The sequence below is a fragment of the Myxine glutinosa genome, chromosome 1 (assembly GCF_964187855.1).
Source record: "Myxine glutinosa chromosome 1, kmMyxGlut1.1, whole genome shotgun sequence".
In the NCBI taxonomy this organism is placed as follows: domain Eukaryota; kingdom Metazoa; phylum Chordata; class Myxini; order Myxiniformes; family Myxinidae; genus Myxine; species Myxine glutinosa.
Genome location: NC_136261.1, coordinates 71,708,905 through 71,735,762, shown reverse-complemented (window position 1 = coordinate 71,735,762; position 26,858 = coordinate 71,708,905). Strand labels below are relative to the sequence as shown.

Below are 26,858 nucleotides of genomic sequence, written 5' to 3'. Positions count from 1 at the left end.
GGGGGTATGCTCTCTACCGAGTGCCGTTCTAGTTTGAGATGAAGTCAAGTTGAGGGAGAAACGGTATGGTCATGGGTCTATTTGCCTGCAGTACACACTTCCACATAAGGATGAAATGAGTTATTGCAGCCTTCGAAACGACACATAGAATGGAAATTCAAAATAATGTACTCACTTTGTAGCAGTGAGTTTTCCAAAAAGCACTTAAGACAAGTTGAGGAATATTGTTATCTTCACCTCTTATAACTCCACTCAAGGCAATGTTTCAAATGACAGGTCATCACACCACTTTTAGAACAGCCAATCAAACGAGATTTTCAGAGGAATGCAAATTAAGCTCGCTGAAAGCAGACCCAAGATCAGCCCAGGCCAAATGTTAAAACATCAGATGAGATACCGAACTGGAATTTGAGATTTGGTAGATTTCATGTCCTGCTCCAAAATCACATGCTGATAAGCACCACCAAGCACAACAACCTGGAGAGAAAAAAAGTTTACACGGTGGACTCTGGCGAAACAAGGCAAAGCACATTTGATCAAAGCTAGATAGGATTTTTAATGGGCATGAGAAGCATTCTTTTACCAGGTGGGCACTGTAACGAGAATAGCACAATCAGCAAGACGATGACGTCCCAAAATGTTGCTCTAAAAATAATTTACAGCTCAGTAAGTCGATGGATGTATAAAACAAATAATTTAATCTTATGTACAATTCAGCATTATCACAACAATTTCAGCAACTGGTGATCGACTGCCAATGTGAAACAGGATGACAGGTCAAATAAAGTCCCAAAAAGTCTTACCAAGCAGCAGCATCTGAACTACAACAAATCCTCCGATTTATTCACTCGGGACATTTGTTCGATTCGTTGCTTTCAAAATAAAACTTAAACTTTAACCATGTCACGTCCCAACCAGTCACCCAAGCAACACGAGACATTAAACTGTGTCAAGAACCAAATTGCAAGTGAACAAACAGTTAACGCCTTGTTCTCCTGAAGGTGTTGGTGTTTAGACGGAGGACCCGAACAAGCTGAACAAGCACGGAATTTTTTTAAATAGTGTAGTGCAAGGTTCACTTTTCGGTTGCATGGCTTGTTCGATCAAAGAAGATCACAGAAGAAACAGTTCCCTCCCCACAATCACAATTATTCAAAGAAAAAAAAGCATATTTTACATGATGCACCAGCTTCAGTCACTTGGAGACCGTGCTGTCAAAGTGCACGGTGTTCGACCTGATTTACCCACAAAATACACTTGATTTATTTTTTTTTGGTTGCAAAAAGATTCAAACTCAATTTTCATACAGATAGGATGTAATACATAGAATGTTTTAAAAACAATGATGTAGCACTTATTTAGTCTGTAGTTTGCGAAAATAATTTTTTTTAAATGTAACATTGGCAATATGAACCAGACTTGGACTTCGATAAATAATTAGGTCGGAGAGGGTTGGATTTGACTTGTCAAACAAGTCCATTATACAACACATTTGTGCTTATTTTATGGCGGGGTTGGACGGTAGTTCGGTAGTTCCCGGTAGATGAGATCGTTAATTCCCCTAGATGGTCACATTGATGACCAAGCTTCGTCGTCAATATTTAACTTTCAACTTGAATCCAGAGCACAAATTTTATTTTTGTTTGGAACAAAGTGTAGCACGATGCAAGGGAGGCCTTAATGGAGACTTATGGGGACTGAGTAAGTGATGCAGGTCTAGAGAAGAACAAAGTCATCCGAAGAGCTAATGGGAACGACGCGTTTTTTGCCCCGACTCTTCGCCTGCCGTGCTGAGGATGGCGCATCGGCAATCTCCTCGCCAAGTGTCGTGATATCTGGTAAGTCTGAACCTTTTCCATCAAGAAGTGTGAAGATCGAGTAGGCTTCATGCTTTTGTGAGCCCGTGGCTCCATCTGACCTCAGCACCTTGAACAAAGAATCAAAAGTCAAAATTGTTTATTGTGCTCGAAGTCCTATTGCAGAATTTTGAACTGCATCCATCAAATAAAGCAAAGCCCATTCAATTACGTGACAAATGTTTTGACAACGAAGGCAAATATTTCCTTTGCAAAGCCGCCGACTCATGTACTTACTGTCTGGATCTCCTGGCAAAACAAAAGGAAATCTTCATGTGTCTTGCAGTAGAACCCCAGCGTGCAACTTGGGTCGAGCTTTGAGAATGCCGTCTTCCGCGGGGAACAGCAGTGATATGACTAGTCGGACCGAGAAGTGAGAGACAACAGTATTCACAATAAAACAATGGCAATAATTAATGCTTCAAACCACATCTCAAGCAGTGCTTTTCACATGGCTCACATGTTTACACATATTACATGATTCATTTGTTTAAATTCCGACGGTTCCGAGCTCTTTCATCTTCACTGTTCTGAGATGCCGTCTTCCAAAGCTGAGAAAACCTGCTCTGGAACAATCTTGTTTAACAATTTTGTCAACATGTGGATGTAACGCGCATACACAAGTCTCGTCATACTCATCTGCCCGTTTTTGGACTGAGTTCGTGTGTGCTTCTCCAGGTTGCATGCTGTTGTGGGCCTTGTTTGGGTCTGTTGCTATGTCCCCTATCCCCTTCCTCTATTCATTCCATCTGATGGCAGCCCCGTTGCCGATGCACCCCTCCAGTAATGACAAAACATTGACTTTCCCTACATCAATTTTTGTTTCCCTCTCCTTTCATTTTCCCTCTCCATCATCGCTCGCTGTCCAACACAAGAATGGAGTCCATGCGTTTTATACCTTTCCCACCCCACCCCCCTTCCCATGCTTTCCTCCCCCCCCCCCCCCCGCCCCCGCCAAGCCCTCTCCCTCCCACGGATCTTCTGTTGTCCCTGTTCTCTGCTGTTGTACTTGTGTGCTGCCCTCTGTGTGTCCGTTTTTTTTTGTGATTGATGTTAGCTCTTTGATGTTAAAATTTTGGTGAAGATTTTGGTGAAGATGATTGATGTTTAAAAAAGAAAAAAAAGAAGTGAATTGATGCAGGTTGTTTATAGTCAAGTAAATTCCATTTGTATGGCTTTCCTTCTCTATCCCTTTGTCATTTAGCCCTTTCTTAAGCTGAGATATTTGGTTTAGAAACACCACTGCCCCCTTCTTCCCCCCTTCAACAAACACCCCAAAAATAAAAATAAGTCTTTACCTCCACTGAGAAGTCTTGCTGACTAGTTTCCACAAATGGCTGGCAATAATGAGGATCCAGATAAATGATATGATCATCTGCAACATCATACAACATCTGCTTAAACCATGGAAATAAATCGTGGATCATTAATCTGCATTGCAAAAGACTAGGTTTAACTACGTTACAAAAACGAGATGTTCAGGCCCCTCCATTGCCAGGCCAAAAGGGAACTCACCTTGGAAACCAACAAAGTAAAGGGAATGTTTGGGTTTTCCTCCAATGATGCCGATGCAGGATTCCAAACCTAATATTTTCTGCAAGGCAAATGAGAGAGATACAAAGAAAGACATTACTCTCACTCCCCCCTCCAAGCTTCAAGACAACGGTTCACCACCATCTCAGATCGTCCTCAATCCAAAACAATGATATTTTCTACCCTCATTAACCCCACCCCAATCGCTCCTCCTTCCAAATTTCCAGTTTTCCCTTCTATATTCATCTTGTTTACCCCATGCATCCTCTCCTGCTCCCCATTCCACCCCACACCCGTTGTTTGTTTGTCTTCAGCTTTGCTGGTCCACAAAAAAGTATGCAAAAAATTATATATATATAAATAAATAAATCGGGAGAAATTAAATCAGTAGTGGACGTAGCTTCAAGGCGGTCGATCTTTTATTTTCGACAAGTTTTCGACCAACAGGTCTTTTTCTTAATCTCCCTTGAGTTCAACGAAAGTCTCCCTCGAGTTATTTTGCTAAACTGGAGGAGGACTAAGAAGACCTGTTGGTCGAAAGCTTGTCAAAAATTAAAGATCGACCGTCTTGAAGAGACGTCCACCACTCATTTAATTTCTTCCGATTATTTTTTTAATGCAAATGAGGCACCCTGCTCGTATTGTGGAGTTTCCACTATTTTTCACAGATATATATATATATATATATATATATATATATATATATATATATATATATATATATATATATATATATATATATATATATATATTAGGGTGGTCCACAGATATATGTAATATTTAATACTATTAAGCATCCATGCTCCACAATGCTGCTCTTGTTCCTATGTTTATAAAGATCATATGAACCAAATATGAGGTCAATTGGAACTTATTTAGAGGTTGCTCAAAAAATAACATTTTTAATTTATCCTGTTTTTAAAATATGGCAGAAACTCGCAGCTCTTCCACAGTTTGGTTGCTGGGCAAGTCTGAAAAGGAAATAATATGTGGGGGACTACCAACCAAAGGACACACATTGCAGAAAATGGTGTACCATCACATTCAAGAACATCATACAGTTCGTGAAAGTGCCAAACTTAGTGTACAAGCTATGTGTGCATACTGGTAGAAAGCACGAATTCCAGTGCAGAGAGTAGATTCCCGTGAGCGTCAACTTTTGAAGTTGTATGGTGCCTACAAACTGGTAAAGAAAAATAGAACCAAGACATTCGAAAACTATAGAGTGAAGGAGCAGATGTTCAAAGATGATCTTCAATCCCTCTTCGATATCTCACCAAATGATGCGCTTGAGAAAATGACGAATGAAGAAGACAAAGCATTCCTTATCATGCAGCGTGAGGATCCCTCAAGTTCACGTATGGGATCTGTGGACAATACTCTGGCAGTGGAGGAGAACAGAAAGCGTATCAGGCTTGAGAATGAAGATAAAAGAAAGAAGAAACATGCTGCTGAGACTCTAACAGCAATGCAATTTGTTCAATCAACATCGGCTGTGGTTGATGATGATGATGAGTCTGAGATTGAAAGCTCCGATTCAGGGGACAATGAATTCAAACTCCAAAGTCCATTTTCTGCCAAACAGGTGAAAAAGGCTCCAATCAAGGTGATCACTCCAGCAATAGTGGCAACTCTGGACAGAGTAAATCTCTCAGATCGGCATGCTGTGTTTGTGGCCAGTGCTTTTGCACAATCTCTTGGTCATACCATTGAAGACAAGTGCAAGCCAACAATTATAAATAATTTGAGTAATTGAAAATAGATAATTATCTATGAATTGATGTATGATGCTAAAAATTCTGTATCTTATTATTCATTAAAATTTGTCAACATTTTGAGCAACCTCTAAATATTGTCCAATCAAGCTCAAATTTTCACCACAAACTACTTTCTTCAATGGGAATAGGGGCAGGCTTGTGGAGAAATGAAAATCCAATCTTCAAATTTTTGGACCACCCTAATACAGTGGAACCTTGACTTACGAGTTTAATTCGTTCCGTGACCGAGCTCGTAACTCAAATTGCTCGTATCTCAAATCAAATTTCCCCATTGAAATGCATTGAAATGCTATTAATCCGTTCCAGCCCGCCAAAAACCACACCAATTTTTTTTTAAATATACAGAATATATAAAAATATCTCGCGCTTTATATTTCACCTGTATGCAGCATACAAGTTGGCAGGATGGCCTGGACTGGAGGTACGCACACTTGACTCTAAAGTCTAAACTGTCCAGCCTGGGTTTGAATCCCGACCCAGCTATAACCTGTCATGGGTGAATCACAGGCAGGGTGATTCATCAATGTGTGTACCGCTAAACTGGGCGCACCGTTTGCGTCCCATTAGTTGTTGGATGTTAAGGATCTCACCGTGTTTTCCACAAAGAGAAGGCGAGCTATCGCCGGCACTCTGAACAAGTTGTGGCCTGGCATGGCATGAACATGAAAACATGAACATGAACATGAAATGTTCGACATGAACATGAAATTTTCCGAAATAACCAAAATGCGAAAACTAAAATGCATCGCTATACGACAGAGATACGTACTGTACTTGAACGGCAAGATAACCACGTGACCAGAACCTACCTGGCGGCGTGAACTCGAAATAACCAAAATGCGAAAACTAAAACGCAGCGCTATACGACAGAGATACGTACTGTACTTGAACGGCAAGATAACCACGTGACCAGAACCTACCTGGCGGCGTAAACTCGAAATAACCAAAATGCGAAAACTAAAATGCATCGCTATACGACAGAGATACGTACTGTACTTGAACGGCAAGATAACCACGTGACCAGAACCCACCTGGCGGCGTGAACTCGAAATAACCAAAATGCGAAAACTAAAACGCAGCGCTATACGACAGAGATACGTACTGTACTTGAACGGCAAGATAACCACGTGACCAGAACCTACCTGGCGGCGTGAACTCGAAATAACCGAAATGCGAAAACTAAAACGCAGCGCTATACGACAGAGATACGTACTTGAACGGCAAGATAACCACGTGACCGGGTGGCGAAAGCTCGTAACTCGGATCTCGGCTCGCATCTCAAAGCAATAAACTGCCGGAGCGACGGCTCGTATCTCGAAAAACTCGTAAGTTGGGGCACTCGTAAGTCAAGGTTCCACTGTATATCTATATATATATATATAGATATATTAGGGTGGTCTATATATATATATAGATATATATTAGGGTGGTCCTCTATTCCCCCCTGTAACCTAGCCGTATTATTCCTCACCTCTTTCTCTATACGCTTTTCACCTCGCTTTACCTCCTCGCGTACCCCCGAGACCTCCTCACTTACACCTCGTCGTATCTCCTCTTTCATCTCCTCCCTCTCTTTTGTAGATGCCGCCCTCATCTGTTCCAATTCATCCCTCTGAGCATCCAGTTTGGTTTCTACCCCGATTTTCACCTCCTCTATCTGCTCTAGATATATATATATCTATACACACACACACACACACACACACACACACACACACACACACACACACACACACACACACACACACACACACACACACACACACACACACACACACACACACACACACACCAGTAGAGAGCATACATCCGCCAGATGGACAGTTTACGTTTTGTATCCTAGAGTAGACCAGAAAATCACAACACAGAATCACATTTAATCGAAATCATCCATCCACAACTTTTTGAGATATCCTGCTATTTTTCGTTTTTGGCCCTATCTCCCAATGGTGAAGAATCACTTAAAAGAAATTCTACTAGCCGGATCCGGATCTTCGCCAAAATTGAATCGATTCTTCCTTCTCACATACCCAACCTGTCCACCAGGTTTCATCCAAATCCGTCCATAACCTTTTGAGATATCCTGCTATATATGTTGGTTTTAGCCCCATCACTCAATGGTGAAGACTCACTTTAAAAAAATCAAATAATTCTCATATTCTAATCCATTTTCGGATTTTCACCAAAATCGAATCGAATTATCTTTGTCACACACCCAACCTGTCCACCAGGTTTTGTCCAAATCCGTCCACAACTTTTTGAGATATCCTGCTATCTATAGTTTTTGGCCCTATCTCTCAATGGTGGAGAATCACTTAAAAAATTCTAGTATCCGGATCCGGATCTTTACCAAAATCTAATCATTTCGTCCTTGTCACATACACTACATCTCTTCCAAATTTCATCTGAATCCGCCAACAACTTTTTGAGCTATCTTGTTCACAAACAAACAGACAAATGAAAAGTCACTCATGGAGTGACACTTGGCAAAACAGAACAAAGTCGAACATCCTTTTGACCTCAAAAATAATTGGTGGTTGAATTCAATGACCTGATATGAAAATCGTCTTCAAAGTTTAAGTTAATCTGTTGAAAATTGACAATTTTAGAAATTTGTCCTATGTTGACCTTTTGGCCTATGTTGACTTCAAAAATAGTTGGTTGGTTTCAGTAAACTGATATGCAAATCCTATTCAGATTTCAAGTCAATCGGATTAAAATTAAGGATTTTAGAAATTTGATAAAAGTGGTGGCCCTTTGGCCTATGTTGACCTTTTAGCCTATGTTGATCTCAAAAATAGCTTGTGGTTGAATTCAGTTCGCTGATATGAAAATCCCATTCAAATTCCAAGTCAATCGGATGAAAATTGAGGATTTTTGAAATCCGAAATTGTTGTTGACCTTTGACCTATGTTGACCTTTTGGCCTACGCTTTTTTTTTGTTGTTGTATACAAGATCGAGGCTCGTGAAAGAGCTAACATTAATCACACAAAAAGTCAAACCGACACATAAAACACAAAATAAGGTGAGCGGTAGACAAGATGGGAAGAGAGGGGGAAGGACGGACACAAACACAACATTTGAGAGCAGGGACATCGAGAGAAATGTGGGAGGGGGAGGGCTTGGGGGGAGGTGGGAGAGGTATAAAACATATCGACACTGCAAGGACTTCCAGGAAAGAAGTTGGAATTTCAAAAAAGTGTATCTGGGGTGAAAATTAGTGGGGGTAGAAAAGATCAAGGTTTTGGATGGGGGAAGATAAGAGATGGTGGTGAACAGCTGTTTTAAAGACCTGGAGGGAGGAGTGGGATTTTTTTTTTTTTTTTTTTTGGTATACTGAATCGAGGCTCGTGAAAGAGCTGACATTTACTTCACAAACAATTGGAGGGAGAGGGGGAGTTTGTTCCAGAGGCAGGAGAAAAGGGGAATGAAAGAGTGAAGGTGAAAAGAGCCTTGATTTTGGCCGTTTAACCATAAGAGGGTTGCTGGCAGATCTCGTGCGACCTGTAGGAATATTTGGGGGACAGAGCACAGAGAGAGCTGGGGGAGCAAGGCTGGAGAGGAGTCGGTAGAAGACAGAAAGATTACCAACCTGCCTGCGGTGAGTGAGTGAAAGGCCCTTGGAGTTAGCTTCATCGCAGGAGATTCCAATGATTCTGAAAGCTTTGGTTTCAACAGCGTGAAGCCGGGCTAGGTGTGAGGCAGGAGCACTGGCCCAGAGGGGGGAACAGTATTCCATTGAGCTGCGGATGAAAGCCTTGTATGTGGTGAGGAGCTCAGGTGTGCCAAGGAAGGACTTCGCACGACGGAGGATGCCCAGACGGCGACTGGCTTTGGAGGCCAGCTTGGAAATGTGGTTTTCCCAAGAAAGATCATGGCAGATAGTGAGACCCAAAAGCTTGAGCAACAGAACTTCTTGGAGAGGATTGTTGAGAAAGTGGATAGGAGGGTTGTCCAGTCAGTCTTTTTGGAGAGACATCGTAAGAGTGTGAGATTTGTCAGGATTGAAAGACATGTTCCACTTGTTTGACCAGTCTGTGATTTTGTCCAGGTCTGCAGAGAGTGAGGAGGCTGCAGACTGCCGATCTGAGGGATGAGGAATGGAGCGGCAGAGAGTGGAGTTATCAGCAAAGAGATAGAGAGGATTTTCCAGAGTCGGAGACATCATTGATGAAGACCAGAAATAGCACAGGGCCCAGAACATGACCTTGGGGAACTCCAGCCAGAACAGGAAGGGGAGATGAGAGAAATCCATTCAGGGCCACACGTTGACTATGACCAGAGAGGAAGTCCGCAAGCCATGCGAGGAGATTTCCATGGATACCATAGGAGGAGAGTTTGGTGAGCAGAGCGGGGTGCCAGACCGTATCGAAGGCACGTGATATGTCAAGGGAGACAGTTCTGATTTCCTGTTTGGCATTGAGGACCTCCATCCATTGTTGAGACAGCAGAAGCAACATGTCCAGAGTCGAATGACCTGATCTGAATCCAAATTGATGATCGGAGATCAAGCCATTGGAGAAGAGGAAGGATTTTACATCCGAAGCAATGATGGATTCCATGACTTTGATGATAATTGGGAGCAGGCTGATTGGTCTGTGGTTGCAAGGATCTGTTTTGCACCGTTTTGGGGAAAGCGGTAATGTTTGCTGATTTCCAAGATTCTGGCAGATGACCTTGAGCAAAAGAGAGGGTGAAAAGAACAGAGAGAGGGTGAGATTGAGCGGCAGAGCAGGATTTTATGACCCGTGGGCTGATGCCGTCTGGTCCAGTTGCAGAATCAGAGTCGAGGTTTGACAAAAACTTCTCCACCTTGTCAGGAGAGAAGGACACAGAGTCCAGGAGCAGTTTGGTTTGACTGGGTAAGGTGGGAACAGAGAGAGATGGGTTTGGGACACAAGATTTTGAGGCAAACGCAGAGTTGAGGCATTCGGCTTTGTCACGTGCGGTGTCAACTCTGTGGCCATTTGAGGTAAGGGAGGGGATGGAGGGGGAACAAACACCAGAAACGGATTTGACCAGACGCCACCAGGATTTGGAGGAAGGAGACAGGTTTGAGAGTTCATTCTTGAGTGTGGAGAGACAGTGCTTCCTGGCACTCCTGAGGGTAGACACACACTTGTTCCGAGCTTGGTGGAAGGAACTGAGATTGCCTTCAGTTGGATTAGCCTTCCAAGAGGCAAAGGCTAGTTGTTTCAGGGCAACTGCCTCACAACAAGATTCAGTGTACCATGGACGGGAGGAAGGGTAAGACAACTGAAGACGAGATGGGATAAATCTGTGCATGAGTCTCAAACGCTGATCTCAAAAATAGTTTGTGGTTGAATTCAGTTTGCCGATATGTAAATCCTATTCAAATTTCAAGTCAATCGGATGAAAATTGAGGATTTTAGAAATTTGGAAAAAAAGTGGTTGACCGTTGGCCTATGTTGACCTATTGATATCAAAAACGTGTAGGATTTTGTCGGACGACGAAATCTACCATTTGGTGAAGTTTCGTGAAGATTGCTTTAAAATTGTGACCTGTAGGCAAGTATAAGTGAGCGGACAGACAAACACACAAACACACACACAAACACACAAACCGGAGTGATCAACATACTTGCAAAAAAAAATGTTTGTTTTTTTGCCAAGTAACAAACAGACCGACAGACAGACAGGTGTGAAAACACAACCTCCATCCACCTTCAGTGGCGGAGGTAATAAACTGTTGGAATGCCAACTTAATTTATTTAATCAAAAATAGCCAGCATTAAAGAAAAGCTTATGTTCCCTGCCCCAAAACCATCATTTACTTTAATAAATATGCCTGGTCTTGGGGTGAATTGAGTTGTTATTAATCGAGTTGTTAGTTGTTAATTGTGTATTTTAGTACGATTGACTGCACGGTGTCGTGACAATTTCCTGTCTGGGACATTCCGTGTTTGAATTGTACAAATCATTTAAAGATAGACGTGAAAGTGTACAGAATGACCAGATTCGGCAACATCAGCCAGGTTGATGAACAACGCAAACATCAACAGAGCTGAAAATCTCCTTTTGAGTGAGTGACAAGTTTTTACTCGCCATATTGGTTCAGAAGCAATTGCAAAGTTCAGAAGCAATCAGCATTGGCAATTTTGAGTCCATATCATTCATGACAAACTCCCAAAAAGTAAATCCAAGTTAGACTTCCAAAATTCGCCTGGTCTATTGTAATATGGTGTCCTTCTGCGTAACAATTTCCCTCACATAGCACTTCTTGTGGTGGCTGCATTGCAGAAAATTGTTTGGAGCCTTCCTACCCTCCTTCCAGTCCAGATTTGGAACCTCACATATTGTTCATTTGCAACTGCTACATGATCCTGTTTCGTGCAATGGCAATCATAGCAACAAGCATCTAACAAAGAGTATTCATTTGAATCAATGTGAATAAAGGGATACAAGGACAAGGATGGGAGAGAGGGTATGACGATTTACACACTTTGACGTCAGGAATGTAAATTGTATTAAACGTTTCTCCACCCAGCCGCACTGGCACCAAGATGATCACAGCACGCCAGGGGGAGCCATGAGATACATAATGCGACGCAGATGGTGCGATTCGGCTCCTACTTGCCCCATCGCTCAAGCCTCCACACAACTCCAGCACATCCGTCTTGTATACTGTAAATACACAAACCAACAATGTAACGACATTCCTTTGTCGCTAAATGTGACTAATTTGCCGTGTCATCAGCAGCTATTTGGCATTCCCATCTGAGCACAGAAACATTCCCACTTTCCCCCTCTCCCCCCAGTCAAAAAGTTCTAGGCTCAGGGAGGACCTGAATGACAAAGGACAGTGGGTTCACAAACTACCAAAGGCTACAGGGGGTAGGGGTGTGCGGGTGCGGGGGAGGAGTGTGGGTGGGGATGAACGCACACAAAGAGTAAAGAAGGAATAACACAAAACGAGTAACAACAATCTAAAGAGGAACCGAATGAGAAAGAATCATGTAGAAGGGATTGTGGATGTGCATGGGTGAACGCATGAGGTCGTGATCAGCAGCACATTTCAAAGACTGAAGCGAGGGGGCCAAGAAAGTGGACTGTAGAGGAAGTCTATTCCACAAATAGAAGAATAAGCAGATGAACATTGCAGGTGGGCAAGCAGTCTGGACTCGAGGAGGGGGGGCAGGTGATGGTTTTCAAGGAATGCAAACAACCAGGGTTGGCTTGGGGATGGCAGGGTTTGCAGAAGGTAGGCAGAACAAGACCAGAAGTAATCAATTGTGAGGAAGGACCTTTCTTTCTTTTCTTCAACTATCTCAAGAGGAGCAAGGTTAGAAGCAGGAGCACTGACCCAGAGTGAGGAGCCATACTCCATGTACATCTTAAGTCGTGTACGCAGTGATGACCTCAACATGACTCAGGAATACCTTGGCTCGATAGAGGAATCCCAGACAGCAACTAGCCTTTGACGCTATGATCCTCCCATAAAAGGCAAGAGCGGATGGTGAGGCCAAGGAGTGCCAAGGACTGCAGTGGATGTCCAGAAAAGTGTATTAGGTAGTTCAATAGCTCGCCCTTGTAGAGGGGTGGAGCGCGCGACTTAGGCTTGCGTCACGTGAGCGCGTGACTTATGTCTGCAGTGAACGTCATTTCCAGGTAGCTGACAAGCGGCTAATCTTGTCTAGGTCTGACGGATTTAGCAGTTGGCAACTTTTCACAAGTGTGATGGAGCGTTATATGCACAGGGTGGAGTTATGGAATTTTTTTTGGTAAAGTTGGTTTTCAAGAGAAAAAGTCAGATCAATAGTTCAAATTTTCAATTCACCTAATCAAGATAAATTGAAAATCTTAACGACCTCTTATAGATGATATGTAGTTCTGTGATTTTGTATTGATACTCGTACGTCGACAATTCAGTATTAAAAAGTTTATGGCACATTTCAGCAATTTTGGTGGCCATTTTGAAATTCTTTTTTTTTAAACAATGGCCGCCATGTTGAAATTCCAGTTGGCTAATCAAATGGATTTAAAGGGTATCTTATAGAAGAACATCACTGCCACGTTTAATGCTTGTATCGCAATGTGAACGTTTTTTTGTCATTGCCGCTTAGAAAGGAAAGTGCGTATGATAGGACTGAAGCACAGTTCCAACCTCAGTCCAAATCACAGGATACAATCATTTTTACAAGTGATATGTCGATATGCTTATGATCTAATTATGTCCTTGTAATTCATATCAAAGTGCAATTAAGTCTCCTTACGTCCTCATCCTGAATGATACATGTACAAGCTTCTTCAAAAGCCCAAATACAGAAACAAACAAAACTACAAACTTATCAAGATAAAGGGACACATTACTTTGTGAGAACCACACCTGTACAGTCTTGGGCGACATAAAGAGTGATGTCTTGCAGAGTGGGCTCATTCGTACACTCCAAGGCCTTCCTGCAAACACCTTCAAGTCGTAAAAATCCTTTACAAGGAATTTTTTTTTACTATCACAACAAACCTTAGAGAGCACAAAATCCCAAGACAAGTATAGTTAGTCTTGCCCCGAAGGGAATGCGAGACTATCGCAATGCCCCCATCTGTTGGTCTGCCTGCATCTATATCTTCCCTTTAAAAAAATGTTTCTCTGCAACCGTCTGTCCAATCGATACGAAACTTTAAATATTCTGAGGGACTCCAATGGAGAATATTTTATTGCTAACTCATAGGTGTGGCAGCCATATTGATTTAAAGGGAAAAAAAATTGGCATTTTCTCTGAAACCGCTCAACGAATAAAATTTAAAATTGGAATATGGACCATCAACTCCACATGGGGTATATAGAGAGATAACGATGATGCCATCGGTGAAGTGGTATTCCAGCCACAATTGGTTGAATTGAAATCTTTAACCAAAAAATCTGAAACTTCATACATCTGATCTATGACACGGTGTGAGGGAAGAATTAAGTTTATGACGCACATAATCAATGCTAAGAAACTATGTGACATAGGACACATGGATGATGCGTGTATATGGGCCATAATAGTAGCGTGTTCAGTTAACTATGCGCTTTACGAGTGCTGTTCCAGATGATTAAAGAGACTGAAAACAAGTCGATTTATTGCCACATGTACAGAAATAAAATGGCCTCTAAAGGTGGTTCTTGTACAGAATAACCAGTGTTATTTAGTTCTTAAGATTGTGTTCCTGTCGATGCAAAACAGGAATAACAGTTATCGACAAATAAAAATCTAACAGAAAAAAAAGAAAGAAAAATAACCATTACCTGAAAATGTGTGCTACAATGGCTGGCCCATACCAGTCACCGGCCTTCTTTCCAGAGCTTCGTCCAAGTGTGACCAACTGGTGGATACCAAGAGGTGCAACAGGCTGATCGGCAAACAGCGCGAGGATATGCCTGTGCATGGTGACTTCTGACGAACTTTCCTGCGATGCAAACATGTTTTCTCTCTTAATCATTTTGTGCTGTGAATAATGTCATCAGATGACACACGTTTGCCATTTTGAGATATCTTATTTTACATGCAAAGCCTAGGCTTGTGATGAGTGAGGTGATGCAGGGTAGAAGAAAACATGCCGACAATGGAGCAGTGGAACATGTGGGTAACAGGTAAAGGGATGAACGAATAGGATAGGGAGAAAATAGGGAAATAAACAAAACAACACTCAAGTGCAAGTTCAATCAAGTAAATGGGGGTAGGAAAAATGTATATTAGGTCAGGATGGAGGATGACCTGATGAGGTGGCATACTGCCAATTTAAACAATAACATTATAAGTTTTTTGCACATGAAAAGGGTGACGTGGAAAGGGGTAGAATTGAGAAAAGGAAGAGAAGGATGGATAAATATTCCTAGATGGAAAGATCTATCAATTGTTTTGTGCAGATGTGTCCAGCCCTTGCCCCAACCCCTCACTCACTTCAGGGTCGATTCTCCACCCCAATCACAAATGTCATTTCTGAATGCGACTTCTATACTGCCCTTTTTATTTCAGGCTCAAGATCTGAGTGACTAGGGTGTATGCTCAGATCTAGGGTTGCAGGGGCAAGAGCAGAGGAGACGGAGCGGGTAGGGGTGGTGAAGGAAGGATTGATTGCAGTTTCCACCTCAGGATAGCCAAATCAGCAATGTGGCAATAAACATCATTTGGGGTGAAAAGTAATGCTATTTAAGGCTTTCACGACGGCCATATTGTCCCTTTCGTGGTCTGTCGATTAAGAATGGACCTTTTTACTACACAGGAAGGAAGATATGGAAATGGGGCAAATATGGAAGGAGGTTGGGAGAAGGGGTCGGATTTGGGAGATGATCAAACAAATAACTAGAACGACACTCAGTAGAGTGCATACCTCTGCCAGGCTGAACAATTTATGTTTTGTATCCCACTGATATGCGCTTTACGAGTTTTTTACTTTATGAGGCTGGATCTGGATTCGGCCCTGAACCAAAATCTAATCGGCTTGTTCTTGTCACCTAACCAACTCGTCCACCAAGTTTTGTCATAACTCGTCCATAACTTTTTTAAATATCATGTTATCTATCGCTTTTGGTCCGATCTCTCAATGGTGAAGAATCACTTGTAAAATTAAATAACTCTCGTATCCGAATCCATATTCAGATCTTCACCAAAATCGAATCGATTCGTCCTTGTCACACACCCAATCTGTCCACAAAGTTTCATCCAAATCCGTCCATATCTTTTTTTCAGATATCCTGCCATATAATCGGTTTTATCCCTATTACTCAATGGTGAAAAATCACTTTAAAAACCTCTGATCCAGATCCGGATTTAAATCTTCACCAAAACTGAATCAATTCTTCCTTGTGACAAACGCTAACTCTCAGCCAAAGTTCGTCCAAATCTGTCCACAACTTTTTGAGATATCTTGTTCACAGACAAACAACCAGCCAGACAGGAGATTAAAATGGAAGAGGAAGAGGAGAGATGAAGAGGAAGAGGAGAGATGAAATGGAAGAGGAGAGATGCAGGAGATTAAAACAATGAAAAGATGAGAAAAGATTATGAGTAGGTGGGGGAAGAGAAGGAAGAATGAAAAGAGTAAAGGACTGGGGAGAGGAAGAGGGATATATTAAGATAGCAAGAGTTGAGACTTTTTAAATGCTTTTTTTTTTTTATATGATGCAAATGTGTTGATGGATACATTTGTGAACATTAACATGTCAGCCCACCTATGTTTGATCTCAATTAAAAGTTACATGAAAAATTATAGGTCACATGAGACAGAAAAGGGATAAACAGAAGAGCGACAGATGTTATCTAACTGGAGTTATTGTCTGCAAAATTATTTTCAAAGGGCACAAACCGATTGGTTCTTCAGTCATGACGTCATTGGTATTCTGAATGCCCATCGGTCACCCTCAGTCACCACTGTCCCTGGCTCCGATTGGCTGGAGCAGAGTTGTCAGCGATGACGCACCATTTGCATCATTACCTTGGACAGCGGTCGGGGAAATACCTTTAATCTTTCCGTGTTGAAAGACAATGAGAGAATGTACAAATTCCTTTTGACGACAAAATGTAGGGTCCGTGGAATGGATGAAGGTTTCTTCTACCATATGTATATGTAACGTACTATGACCTCGGCTCAATATCTTGAACATATCTGCATTGTACTGGTCTACACAATCGGGGTTGGCATCCAAGTGCCGTGCAATGGCAGAAGAAGAAGGAGAAGAAGAAGAAATGGTTGACGGTCCTTGAACGTTCTTGCATGCTCGTACCGGTTGTGTCCTCACTCCCAAGTTCTTTCCTCGAATCACCAGGGGGACATGCTGTTTGATTCGATCAGCCAACCTTTGGGTTGTACGGCCCACGTACCGAGCTTCATGTCGGCACTTAAACTTATAGATAACATTGCTGATTTGTGAGGTGGGCAGCACATCCTTGTTGACCGACGTGAGCAGACGGCGAGAGGTGATGATTACTTGAGGTTGCACAGCCAGGTACGTGTTTGATACCGTATGTTTGATTTGTTCTTCAAACCTTTGTGATTGTCCTTTCCATGGCATCCTGTTATATACCGGACATTTGTCAGGACCGATCTTGTGTTTCTTTGTTGTGTTGAGAAACTTGGGCACATATCTCTTGATTATATACTCAGGATAACCATCGTCACCGAGTATATTCATGATTTTGTCCATTTCAGCAGGAAGATTACAAGGCGAGCAAATCTTTGCCGTGTTTGAACTCCTATATGCTCAACTGTCAATGCATCAACCCATATACGAAAGCTGACAATGCCCCCCCCCCCCCCCCCCACCATTATAACACTATGTATGTGGGAAAATCTTATCAGAATAAGGGGTCGTTTCATATATACTACTCACAATAAGTTAGGGATATTGTGGGAGTGAGTTTATTTTTTTTATAGGGGTTAGGGTTAGGGTTTATAGGGGTTAGGAAATCAAGAATGCTGTGTTTTTTCACACTCATTAATAACCATAGAATTAGGACCAACAACTTTTTTCAACATAATTAATACACAAAATCAACCACACCGAGGAACCTGCCAATATCCCTAACTTATTGTGAGTAGTGTAATGTCGAAGTTTTTCGGAACGTATCCATGATGCAAGTCGGTGACTTGCTGTATCTCCTAATTAAGCAATATTGTTCAAGATATGAATGTCATACCTCTTTGTTAGAGTGCGTAATACTAATAAGTAGCAAAATATGTTTCCTCTTCAAGACGTTCTGTCACTCAAGCTTTTGGGTCTCACTATCTGCCATGATCTTTCTTGGGAAAACCACATTTCCAAGCTGGCCTCCAAAGCCAGTCGCCGACTGGGCATCCTCCGTCATGCAAAGTCCTTCCTTGGCACACCTGAGCTCCTCACCACATACAAGGCATTCAGAATCATTGGAATCTCCCGCGATGAAGATAACTCCGAGGGCCTTTCACTCACTCACCGCAGGCAGGTTTGTGGTCTTTCTGTCTTCACAGACTCCTCTCCGGCCTTGCTCCCCCAGCTCTCTCTGGGCTCTGTCCCCCAAATATTCCTACAGGTCGCACAAGATCTGCTTGCAACCCTCTTATGGTTAAACTGCCAAAATCAAGACTCTATTCATCTTCACTCTTCATTCCTCTTTCTCTCCCCTCTGGAACAAACTCCCTCACTGCCCCCTCCAGCTCTTTAAAACAGCTGTCCACCACCATCTCTTATCTTCCTCCATCCAAAACCATGATCTTTTCTACCCCTGTTAATTCACCCCAGATCCACTTTTTTGAAATACCGACTTCTTTCTTGGAAGTCCTTGCTGTGTCCTTGTGTTTTTTTTACCTCTCACCCCCCCCCCCCCCATCCCATGCCTCCTCCCCCAAAGCCCTCTCCCTCCCACATATCTCCCGATGTCCCTGCTCTCCATCTTGTTCTCCCGCTCCCTTTATCATATGTTTTATGTCTCAGCTTGTCTAAAAAAAAAAAATCAGTTATGTGAGAACAAGTCTCACCCCTCCCCCACGAAAAGAGAAAACAGATGAAATGTGGGTTATCATGTTCAATAAGACCCCCTCATTGTGTTCCTATCCACAAAGTACTAGCAATGCTTTCTGCAGAAATGTAAAAGGCACAATCCCTCATTCGACGTGCATGATGAGAACCCATGACCTTGCAATGATCTCATCATGTGCATGGAAGGGAGGCAGAAAGGTTACAAGTTCTTAAAAAGGATAAACTAATAAACTGTTCATAAACCATGTCCGATGGAGCATGAACATGTGAATGGTTAGAACCAGTGCCGTATATTAACAGAGTCTGGCCAGCCTTTGATCTGCTCAACTACCGCCGTGATTGGTCGAGCCCGCGTCACGTGGTTTACAGGCGCCATTTTGCATACCACCTCAGCCAAGCAGCTTTCCCGCTGCACCCATTCCGTGCCATTGCTTCGTATCGTTGCATATTTCATTTGAGTAATATTTCAATAAAATCAACCAATATGGTTAGTGTGTTGTGCCGCTTAGGGATGTTCTGTTAGACCAGGACATGGTCGTATAATGCACAGATTTCCTCGAGACAAGGAACGAAGTGCTATTTGGGCAGTTAAAATACGCCGAGTTGGATGGAATCCATCACCTTACTCGTATTTATGTTCGGTAAGTGAAATCGCTTAATATATATTGGTTTCAAATCAAAAGTGACATGACACGTGTGTATTAGGTCTCTGGTGAGCTTAACATTTATTTCATCAGCCATATATATATTATACGTTCCCTGTAACATTTTTCATGTACATATGCATTATGCAGTGTATAGGATATATTATATATATATATATATATATATATATATATAGATATATATAAGGGATTACGTATAATAACTGAAAATCAGGTATTATACATAATCCCTTATTATACATATACCCTGTAACATGCACTGTTTATATATGCTTATATATCAGGAAATACTTGTTTATGACGCAATATTTGTCACTGTTTGTGTCAGTTTCCTGAGTAAAGTGTTCTTTGAAAACGTAACATTTTTTGGGGGAAAATAATAGTTTCCAAATATTATATTGCCAAAAAAATTATAATAAATGACGCCGCTTGCAGATTTTATTATTCCAATAACAAACAACACGTCACTTTAAATGGAATTAGTTGTTCCTCATTAAATCTGCGACCAAACAGTAATAACATCGATTCCCTCGTCACAGAACTACAGGATTGCCACAGCACTTATGAAGTGGCCTTTTTTAGAAAAAAAAAAAAAAAAAAGGTTAAAAAAATCAAACATTTGAACATGCACCTTGACCCCATGGCCAAGGCACACCATCTATCAAGGCTGTCCTAATAACATTACACATGCACCTCAACCCAAAGGCTGAAGCACATGGTCATTCAAACACATGCATCCTGACCCCGAAGGGACACAATGCATGGTCATACAATTGGACCACTCCTCAATAGGGGTAGGTCCACTGACAAGGTATTACTCCTGTCAGGTAAGTATTGCCACAGCTGACATACATCTCGCAGTGCCAGCGCGCGAAGTTAGGTATGCAACATGGCACCAGTATTTCAGTTGGCCAGACCCTCAATATACACGGCACTGGTTAGAATATAAGAGCACGAGGCAGAAACGGGGCATTAAAAATACCTTTCGCATCGTGAGGTCATCGATGCCAATCTGAGAGAATTCAGGCGCTTCATTTGAATAACATCCCTCACCCACAAAGACATAGTTGTTGTCAGCAGTGTCACTGCGCCTCGCCTCAGTGTTCTGCGTCAAGAGCCTGGCAGACTCTTCACTTCGCCAATCTGCAGAACCAAATACATCAGGTGGTCATTTAATGTTAAAATCAACTGTCCCAGCCAATGTGCCGATTGCAAAATTCCTCTTCAAGCGTGCTACCATTCTCGCATCTATTTTGCCATTTCATACTAGCATATTTGATGAGTTGCATTCTGCGTAAAGACGAAACAGATTTAGACTCGCTTAGCGCCATTTCTCGGAGACGAGCCATTATAGTTTTCAAATGCACTGGAAATGCGTGGTTCATATTTTCCTCCTCCTTTCATATGCAGCACTTGGTGGGAGACAGCATCATTCCCTGAGGTGCAGCTGTGTTGCCGATTCTGTGCCTCCTGTAGGTTAGAGCGGGAATTTGTAATTTGTTCAGGGAGCCAGAACCCTAAAAAAAATGGAACCCTATTTTATTGTACTCTTCACACATTTTTGATGTAATATAGCTTGGGTGCCAAGATTTATCATGAGATTCCCATGGGAGTTGTTGATGTAATTTTTTCCTTGTTTTGTTGGTGTTGGCTGGTGTTGGTGGCCTGGTGTTGGCTTAGCAGTTAGGGTGCCGGCTTGGGATCCTAGGATCCTGGGTTCGAATCCTGGTCGATCGCTGAATTAACGCCAGGGGGGTTGACTGAGCCTGTCATCCTTCCGAGGTCGGCAAATTGAGTACCAGCTTGCTGGGATGAATGATCACGGTGTGTACCCCGATTTAGAATAGGTACACCGTATCCCTGCGCATCGTAAGAGCGTGACCAAGGGTTGGCGTCAGGAAGGGCATCCGGCCATAAAAACATTGCCTCAAACAGTGAACCATGATTGTCATGGGGCCTGCAAGGCTAGCCCCCGCTCTAGCGGGGAAAATGGCCTTAAAACGATCATTCATTCATTCATTCATTCATTCATTTTGTTCAGGGAGCCAGAGATGGCATCCGGGTGATCTTTAACGTCCACCAACTAATGTTAATGCTAGGAGAAAGGACGTAAAGTTTAACCTCCATCCATGGGACGGCAGGCACATTGATGAATCACCATGCCTGCGAAACACCAGGGTGCCAGTTTATAGCTGGGTCGGGTTTCAAACCACGGTAAACCCACTAACAATGCACATTCTGAACAAAAGAGATCTCCCAGAGCTGCGTAGACAACAAGAATGGCAATCGGTAGAACCAATACCCCCCTCCGCCAGGCTGAACAGTTTATGCTTTGTATCCTGCTGATAGGCCGCATCTGCATCCAAACCATGTCTTTGTCACACACAAAAAAAAAAAAATCTAATCGGCTTTTTTATTGTCACCTACCCAACTCACCACCACGTTTTGTCAAATCCATCCACAACTTTGTGAAATACTGTCTCCTGTTATATAATCGTTTTTGGCCATATCTCTCTATGGTGAAGAATTACATAAAAAGTTTTTTTTAAATTTCTAAAATCCGAACTCTCATAAAAATTGAACCAATTCGTCCTTGTCACACACCCAACCTGTCCACCAAGTTTCGATCAAATCCGTCCACAACTTTTTGAGACATCCTGCTCAGACAAACTAACAAACAGGGGTGAAAATAAAACCTCCGTCCACGGATGTCCACAGATATAACGTCCGTAGCGAATGTAATTACAAATAACCTTGGAATAATTTTGCAATGAGCAAAACTCACCTCTAGATAGAAAGTGCTGCAACAAAGCCTGTGCCATAAGCATTTGTCCACTGCGTAACATACAGCCCCAGCCACAGTCTGTAGTCAAACTGGATCCCTCAAGCTGTGGGAACTCTCTTCGGTACGTGATCCAAATGCGCGAAACAAAGTCCTGACGGAAAGCCACAAAGAGGGATCTGCTATCAGTTGCAATCCTGCTTCCTCCAGACGACCTGCTATCAGAAAGCTGGCACTCGCCCGACTGCTGCAAGGACGGACCGTCACCTGGAACAGATGAGCACAAAACCCATGATGAAGCAGCATCACAAGCACCATACGCCTTCGATGGCAGAAAACATGCACTATGACTTTAAACTGAAAAACAAAACAAAACGAAGACTTGACACAATCACAATCTTGACTTCACAGCCAATAAAAATGTTTGATACCAACTCACCAAGAGAATAAGTGGTGTACAGTCTTCCAAGCAGGACAATGGGTGAGTGACGGCTGAAGTTGGTTTTGGTTTTAACGATCCAGCCTGGCCCACAAACGTGACAAACGGTTTCTTTAATTTTTGAACGGATTAAAAATCAATTCAAGGCTATCCATCTTAACACATATATGGAGGGATTTAACCACTACCAGAAATGCTCCAAACATGCCCGCCTTACCCCTCTACTCCAAATCTTAGTTCTATTCTCTGATCTCACCTCAATTTCCAATCTCTCCTCTATTCTCTTGCAATTCCTCAATACTACCCCGTTTCATACATAATATATGTGGTTCCACCTAGGGTGGATCGTTACCGACCAGTTAGCCTTTCCATGAATTTACCCATCAGATGCAGCTTAATAATCACCATGCTTGAGATTGTTCCAAGAGGACATAAGCTTGGCTTTCAGCTTGTCGACCTCGTCAACCTCAGGGTCTTCACTCTTGCCGACACCAGGACCAAAGTACCCATTGCAATCCGACGTGACGGGGCCAGGTACTGCACCAGTGTGGTTGCTTTGCACCACCCATCTGTTTACCCTGCATCGCACACAAGGTGATGACAAAGACTGGTCCATGGCACAACGTACATCAAGCGAGGTCCAACTTGATATTGTAAATACCTTGAATGGATTCAGCACAACTCTACTGGCTTAGGTAATCATGGACTAGCACGAGACCAATGATGCTGCAAAATGAAGACATACCCAACATGGTTTGTTTGCCGTTGCCTATCCTCCATGACAGCATGAGCTCCAGCGTAAACCAGAGGAGTTTTATGGAGGGGGAAACGTGAGGGCCGCAGATTGTTGGTGGGGTTAGTTTCCAAGAGGAAGAAAATGGGTCAGTAATGAAAAGGAGTCAACAGGTCCTCACATGCAGCTGAGAACAAAAACAAAATGCAAAACATAACCAAACAGCAGCAATAATAAAATAGTTATTTTGAGAAACTCCACTACACAGACATTATTCCTGCACAAAGATTAGAAATGCAATGTAAACTACGACACTCGGTAGAGCGCAAACCTCCGCCAGGCTGAACAGTTTACGTTTTCTATCCCACCGATAGGCCAGATCTGGATTCGGACCTGAACCAAAATCGAATCGGCTTGTTTGCGTAACCTAACCAACTCGTCCACCTCGTTTTGTCATAACTCATCCGCAACGTTTTTGAAATACCATGCAATACGCATCGTCTTTGGCCCCATCTCTCAATGTTGAAGAATGACGAAAAAAATTCTCGGATCCAGATTCGGATCTTCACCAAAATCTGGTCACATACCGAACCTCTCCCCCAAATTTCGTCCAGATCCGTCCACAACTTTTTGAGATATGCTGTTTGCAAACAGAAAGACTGGTGAAAACACAACCTCTGTCCTCCTTTGGTGGCGGAGATAATACTCTAACCCCGTGCCCTGTCACAACCTTCTTATTTTCTGTGTCAAATAACAATGAGAACTTGTGCAAGAAATACTGCAAGGATAAAATTCATTCGGATCAGACATTGATTGATACAATCATGTCAATACATTACATGGAAAACAACAACTGAAGCAAAACTGCAGCCTCAGTCTCCCATGTCTGGCAAGATACAATTTTCCAGGAAAATGATTCTTCTTCTTCTACCTCTCTTCCCTTTATATGGGGCGAGGTCCAACAGCACCAAGCTTCTGCCCTGCTTTGAACACGATACTCCTCCACTTCCCTCCATCCTCAGCAAACTCTTCACCCTCAAACCACCCCCACCTTATTGAAATCCCTCTTCAACCAATCCTCTCATCTCAACCGTGGTATACCTTTTTTCCTCCTACCTTGCTCCCTCAACCTATCCACTCTCTTTGCCATTCTGTCTTCCCCCATCCGCACCGACCGTGTCCAGCCCATCTCAGCCGACATTTCACCAATCTCCCCATAAAGCTCATCTGCACACCAATCTCCTCCCTCAGTTCATCCATTCTCCTTCTATCCACCCTCTTGACTCCCGCAAGCCTCCTGACTCAGGTGTTCTCGCAAACCTGCAGCATCTGTTGTTGTCTCTCTGTCAGCGCCACCGTCTCCAGACCGTAAAGGTAGGCCGGCATTACACAAGACATCAGAACCTTTCCTCTCAATCTCCGTGAAATCTTTGTCTGCCATTATCCCTGCACCCTACCCCACATATTCGCACCCACCTGAATCCTCATCCGCACCTCTGCCTCCGACTTACCATCCCCAGTCATTGTTCCCCCCAGATACTCAAACCTATTTCCTTGTCTGATCTTTCATCTCCTGGAACCTGATATTCTGCCTGACCAAAATTACTCAGTATTCTCCATACTCAGGTTCAGGCCACGTTTGCTGAATTCTGACGACACAAAATGGCATTTACTGTCCCAATCTTCTTCTTCTTTGCTAACATCCTCATTCATACAGCAATAAATGCTCAACCACATGCTGTACCTTAATATCCAACCTGAGATCTCAATGAACCCAAGATCCCTCCATACGTCATTGCGAACTCAACCATTAAATACACCCACACAGGTAAATGCTCCCACACAGGTAAATGCTCCCACACAGGTAAATGCTCCCACACAGGTAAATGCTCCCACACAGGTAAATGCTCCCACACAGGTAAATGCTCCCACACAGGTAAATGCTCCCACACAGGTAAATGCTCCCACACAGGTAAATGCTCCCACACAGGTAAATGCTCCCACACAGGTAAGTGCTCCCACACAGGTAAGTGCTCCCACACAGGTAAATGCTCCCACACAGGTAAATGCTCCCACACAGGTAAATGCTCCCACACAGGTAAATGCTCCCACACAGGTAAATGCTCCCACACAGGTAAATGCTCCCACACAGGTAAATGCTCCCACACAGGTAAATGCACCCACACAGGTAAAAATAAACAAAGTTTTTCTGAGACCAAATCAAATTAAAAGGCAATAGCACCGAGGTCTTGAGATCCTTATCAATAGCCCCGTATAAATGTGATAGAGCACACCTGGAAGCTGGAACGTACGGCCAGGTAAACGTGATCGCGAAGGGACCTTCTCTTCTCCCTCTCGCTCCTCTTCTTCTGGACTGGAATCTAACGTAGGTTATCCAGCGTTTCCAAATATTCCTGATGCCTCTTGACTATCCTACATGTGAACTATTTACACGATAACAACCAATATTGACGATAATTCGACAAAAGGACACCGCGTACTGCAATGGATTCCACATCGAAAACAACCGCAAATAGGTGAATCCCGGAAGTCGGATCAAGCAACCAAACATTCAGGATCCTTCAAGATTTTTTTTTCATCGTGCATGTTATTTATTCTAATATTTATCAATCCTATTCAATTACAAAATGGAGCCTACTTATGGCGCTATAATGACCTATAAACACGATAAAAATAATCATAGTAGATGCTGGGAGGTGTGTTCCATTACTAATCGGCTTGCTATCGCTGGCCAAGCCAAGCGTGCTCTCGCGAGATTTCAGCCAAGCTGGGCGTGCTCTCGCGAGATCTCAGGCATGAAAAGGTGTGCTCTCGCGAGATCCCATCATCCCAGTCAATTCAGTCCGAGTGGAGTGCTTGTTTTATCACTGCAAGAATTTACCAACACTCTGCATTAGATCAGTACTCGATAAGGAGTTTCAATTTGGATTTTAAAAAAAGATTTTTTTTTTCCTACTTCACATGCCCGGCCTACTAGGCTATGAGCCGAGGGGTAGACCATGCTCAATCAGAGGGAGGATGGCTAACAGTTATTTTTGGCAAGGCCAAGGTCCCTAGTGCTGAAAAAAATGTGATAGCAGTGTGAAACTCTTAGCCGTATCTGTGTTATCATCACATTTGTCAGATCACCCATTTATCGCTTTTCGGGTCATTTTTCCCGCTTAAGATTTAGGGGGTGGGGTTAGTTTTTTGGCTCTCAAATAATATCACGTGTATATATCAGCTAGTGTGGTATATCAGGTATAAGGTTATTGAATTACCTTTCAAATGATGTATAGAAAGTGCCTGTGTGATCTATAGTAACCTCTTTATAATGATTATTAAAACATAATTACCCTAAACCCGAAATAACCCTAACCCTAAACCCTAAACCTAAACCCTAAACCCTAAAACCCTAAACCCTAAACCCTAAAACCCTAAACCTAAAAAACCCTAAAAATACCCTAAACCACGCTCGGAGGGCCGAGGTGGTGGAATTGCCGTTATCCACCGTCAAGACATCAAGACCAACCTCATCTCCATCTCATCTGCTCCATCATTTGAACACCTGGCTTTTAAACTCTCTGGTCGCACGCAGTCAGTCATGGCTGT

The 26,858-nt window shown here is 42.8% G+C and overlaps 1 protein-coding gene across 2 annotated transcripts; it reads right to left on the bottom strand.

Moving 5' to 3' along the window:
* Positions 1-531: 531 nt before the first annotated feature.
* On the bottom strand, positions 532-26,005 carry LOC137424939 (cysteine protease ATG4C). 2 transcript variants are annotated; one of them, XM_068112851.2, is made up of 13 exons: positions 25,541-26,005; positions 23,259-23,433; positions 22,919-23,091; positions 22,514-22,597; positions 22,078-22,341; positions 20,275-20,435; positions 14,419-14,579; positions 13,516-13,586; positions 11,632-11,813; positions 3,372-3,450; positions 3,155-3,231; positions 2,094-2,213; positions 532-1,926 (listed from the first exon to the last, which is right to left on the bottom strand). In XM_068112851.2, the coding sequence occupies exons 2-13, from the start codon at positions 23,291-23,293 to the stop codon at positions 1,717-1,719; spliced, it is 1,617 nt and encodes a 538-aa protein (XP_067968952.2). In that variant the 5' UTR covers positions 23,294-23,433; positions 25,541-26,005; the 3' UTR covers positions 532-1,716. The 2 variants fall into 2 exon arrangements, with proteins under 2 accessions (XP_067968952.2, XP_067968962.2); XM_068112861.2 differs by having other exon boundaries at positions 676-1,926; positions 11,767-11,813; positions 25,541-25,799.
* Positions 26,006-26,858: the final 853 nt, after the last annotated feature.

Bases quoted from the DNA above. Each gene is read 5' to 3' on its own strand.
- LOC137424939 (XM_068112851.2), bottom strand. From the start codon at position 23,293: ATGGAGGATAGGCAACGGCAAACAAACCATGTTGG. The intron at 23,092-23,258 runs GTATGTCTTCAT...TGTGCGATGCAG, and splicing joins CGGCAAACAAACCATGTTGG to GGTAAACAGATGGGTGGTGC. The intron at 22,598-22,918 runs GTGATTATTAAG...TTTGTGGGCCAG, and splicing joins TTGGAACAATCTCAAGCATG to GCTGGATCGTTAAAACCAAA.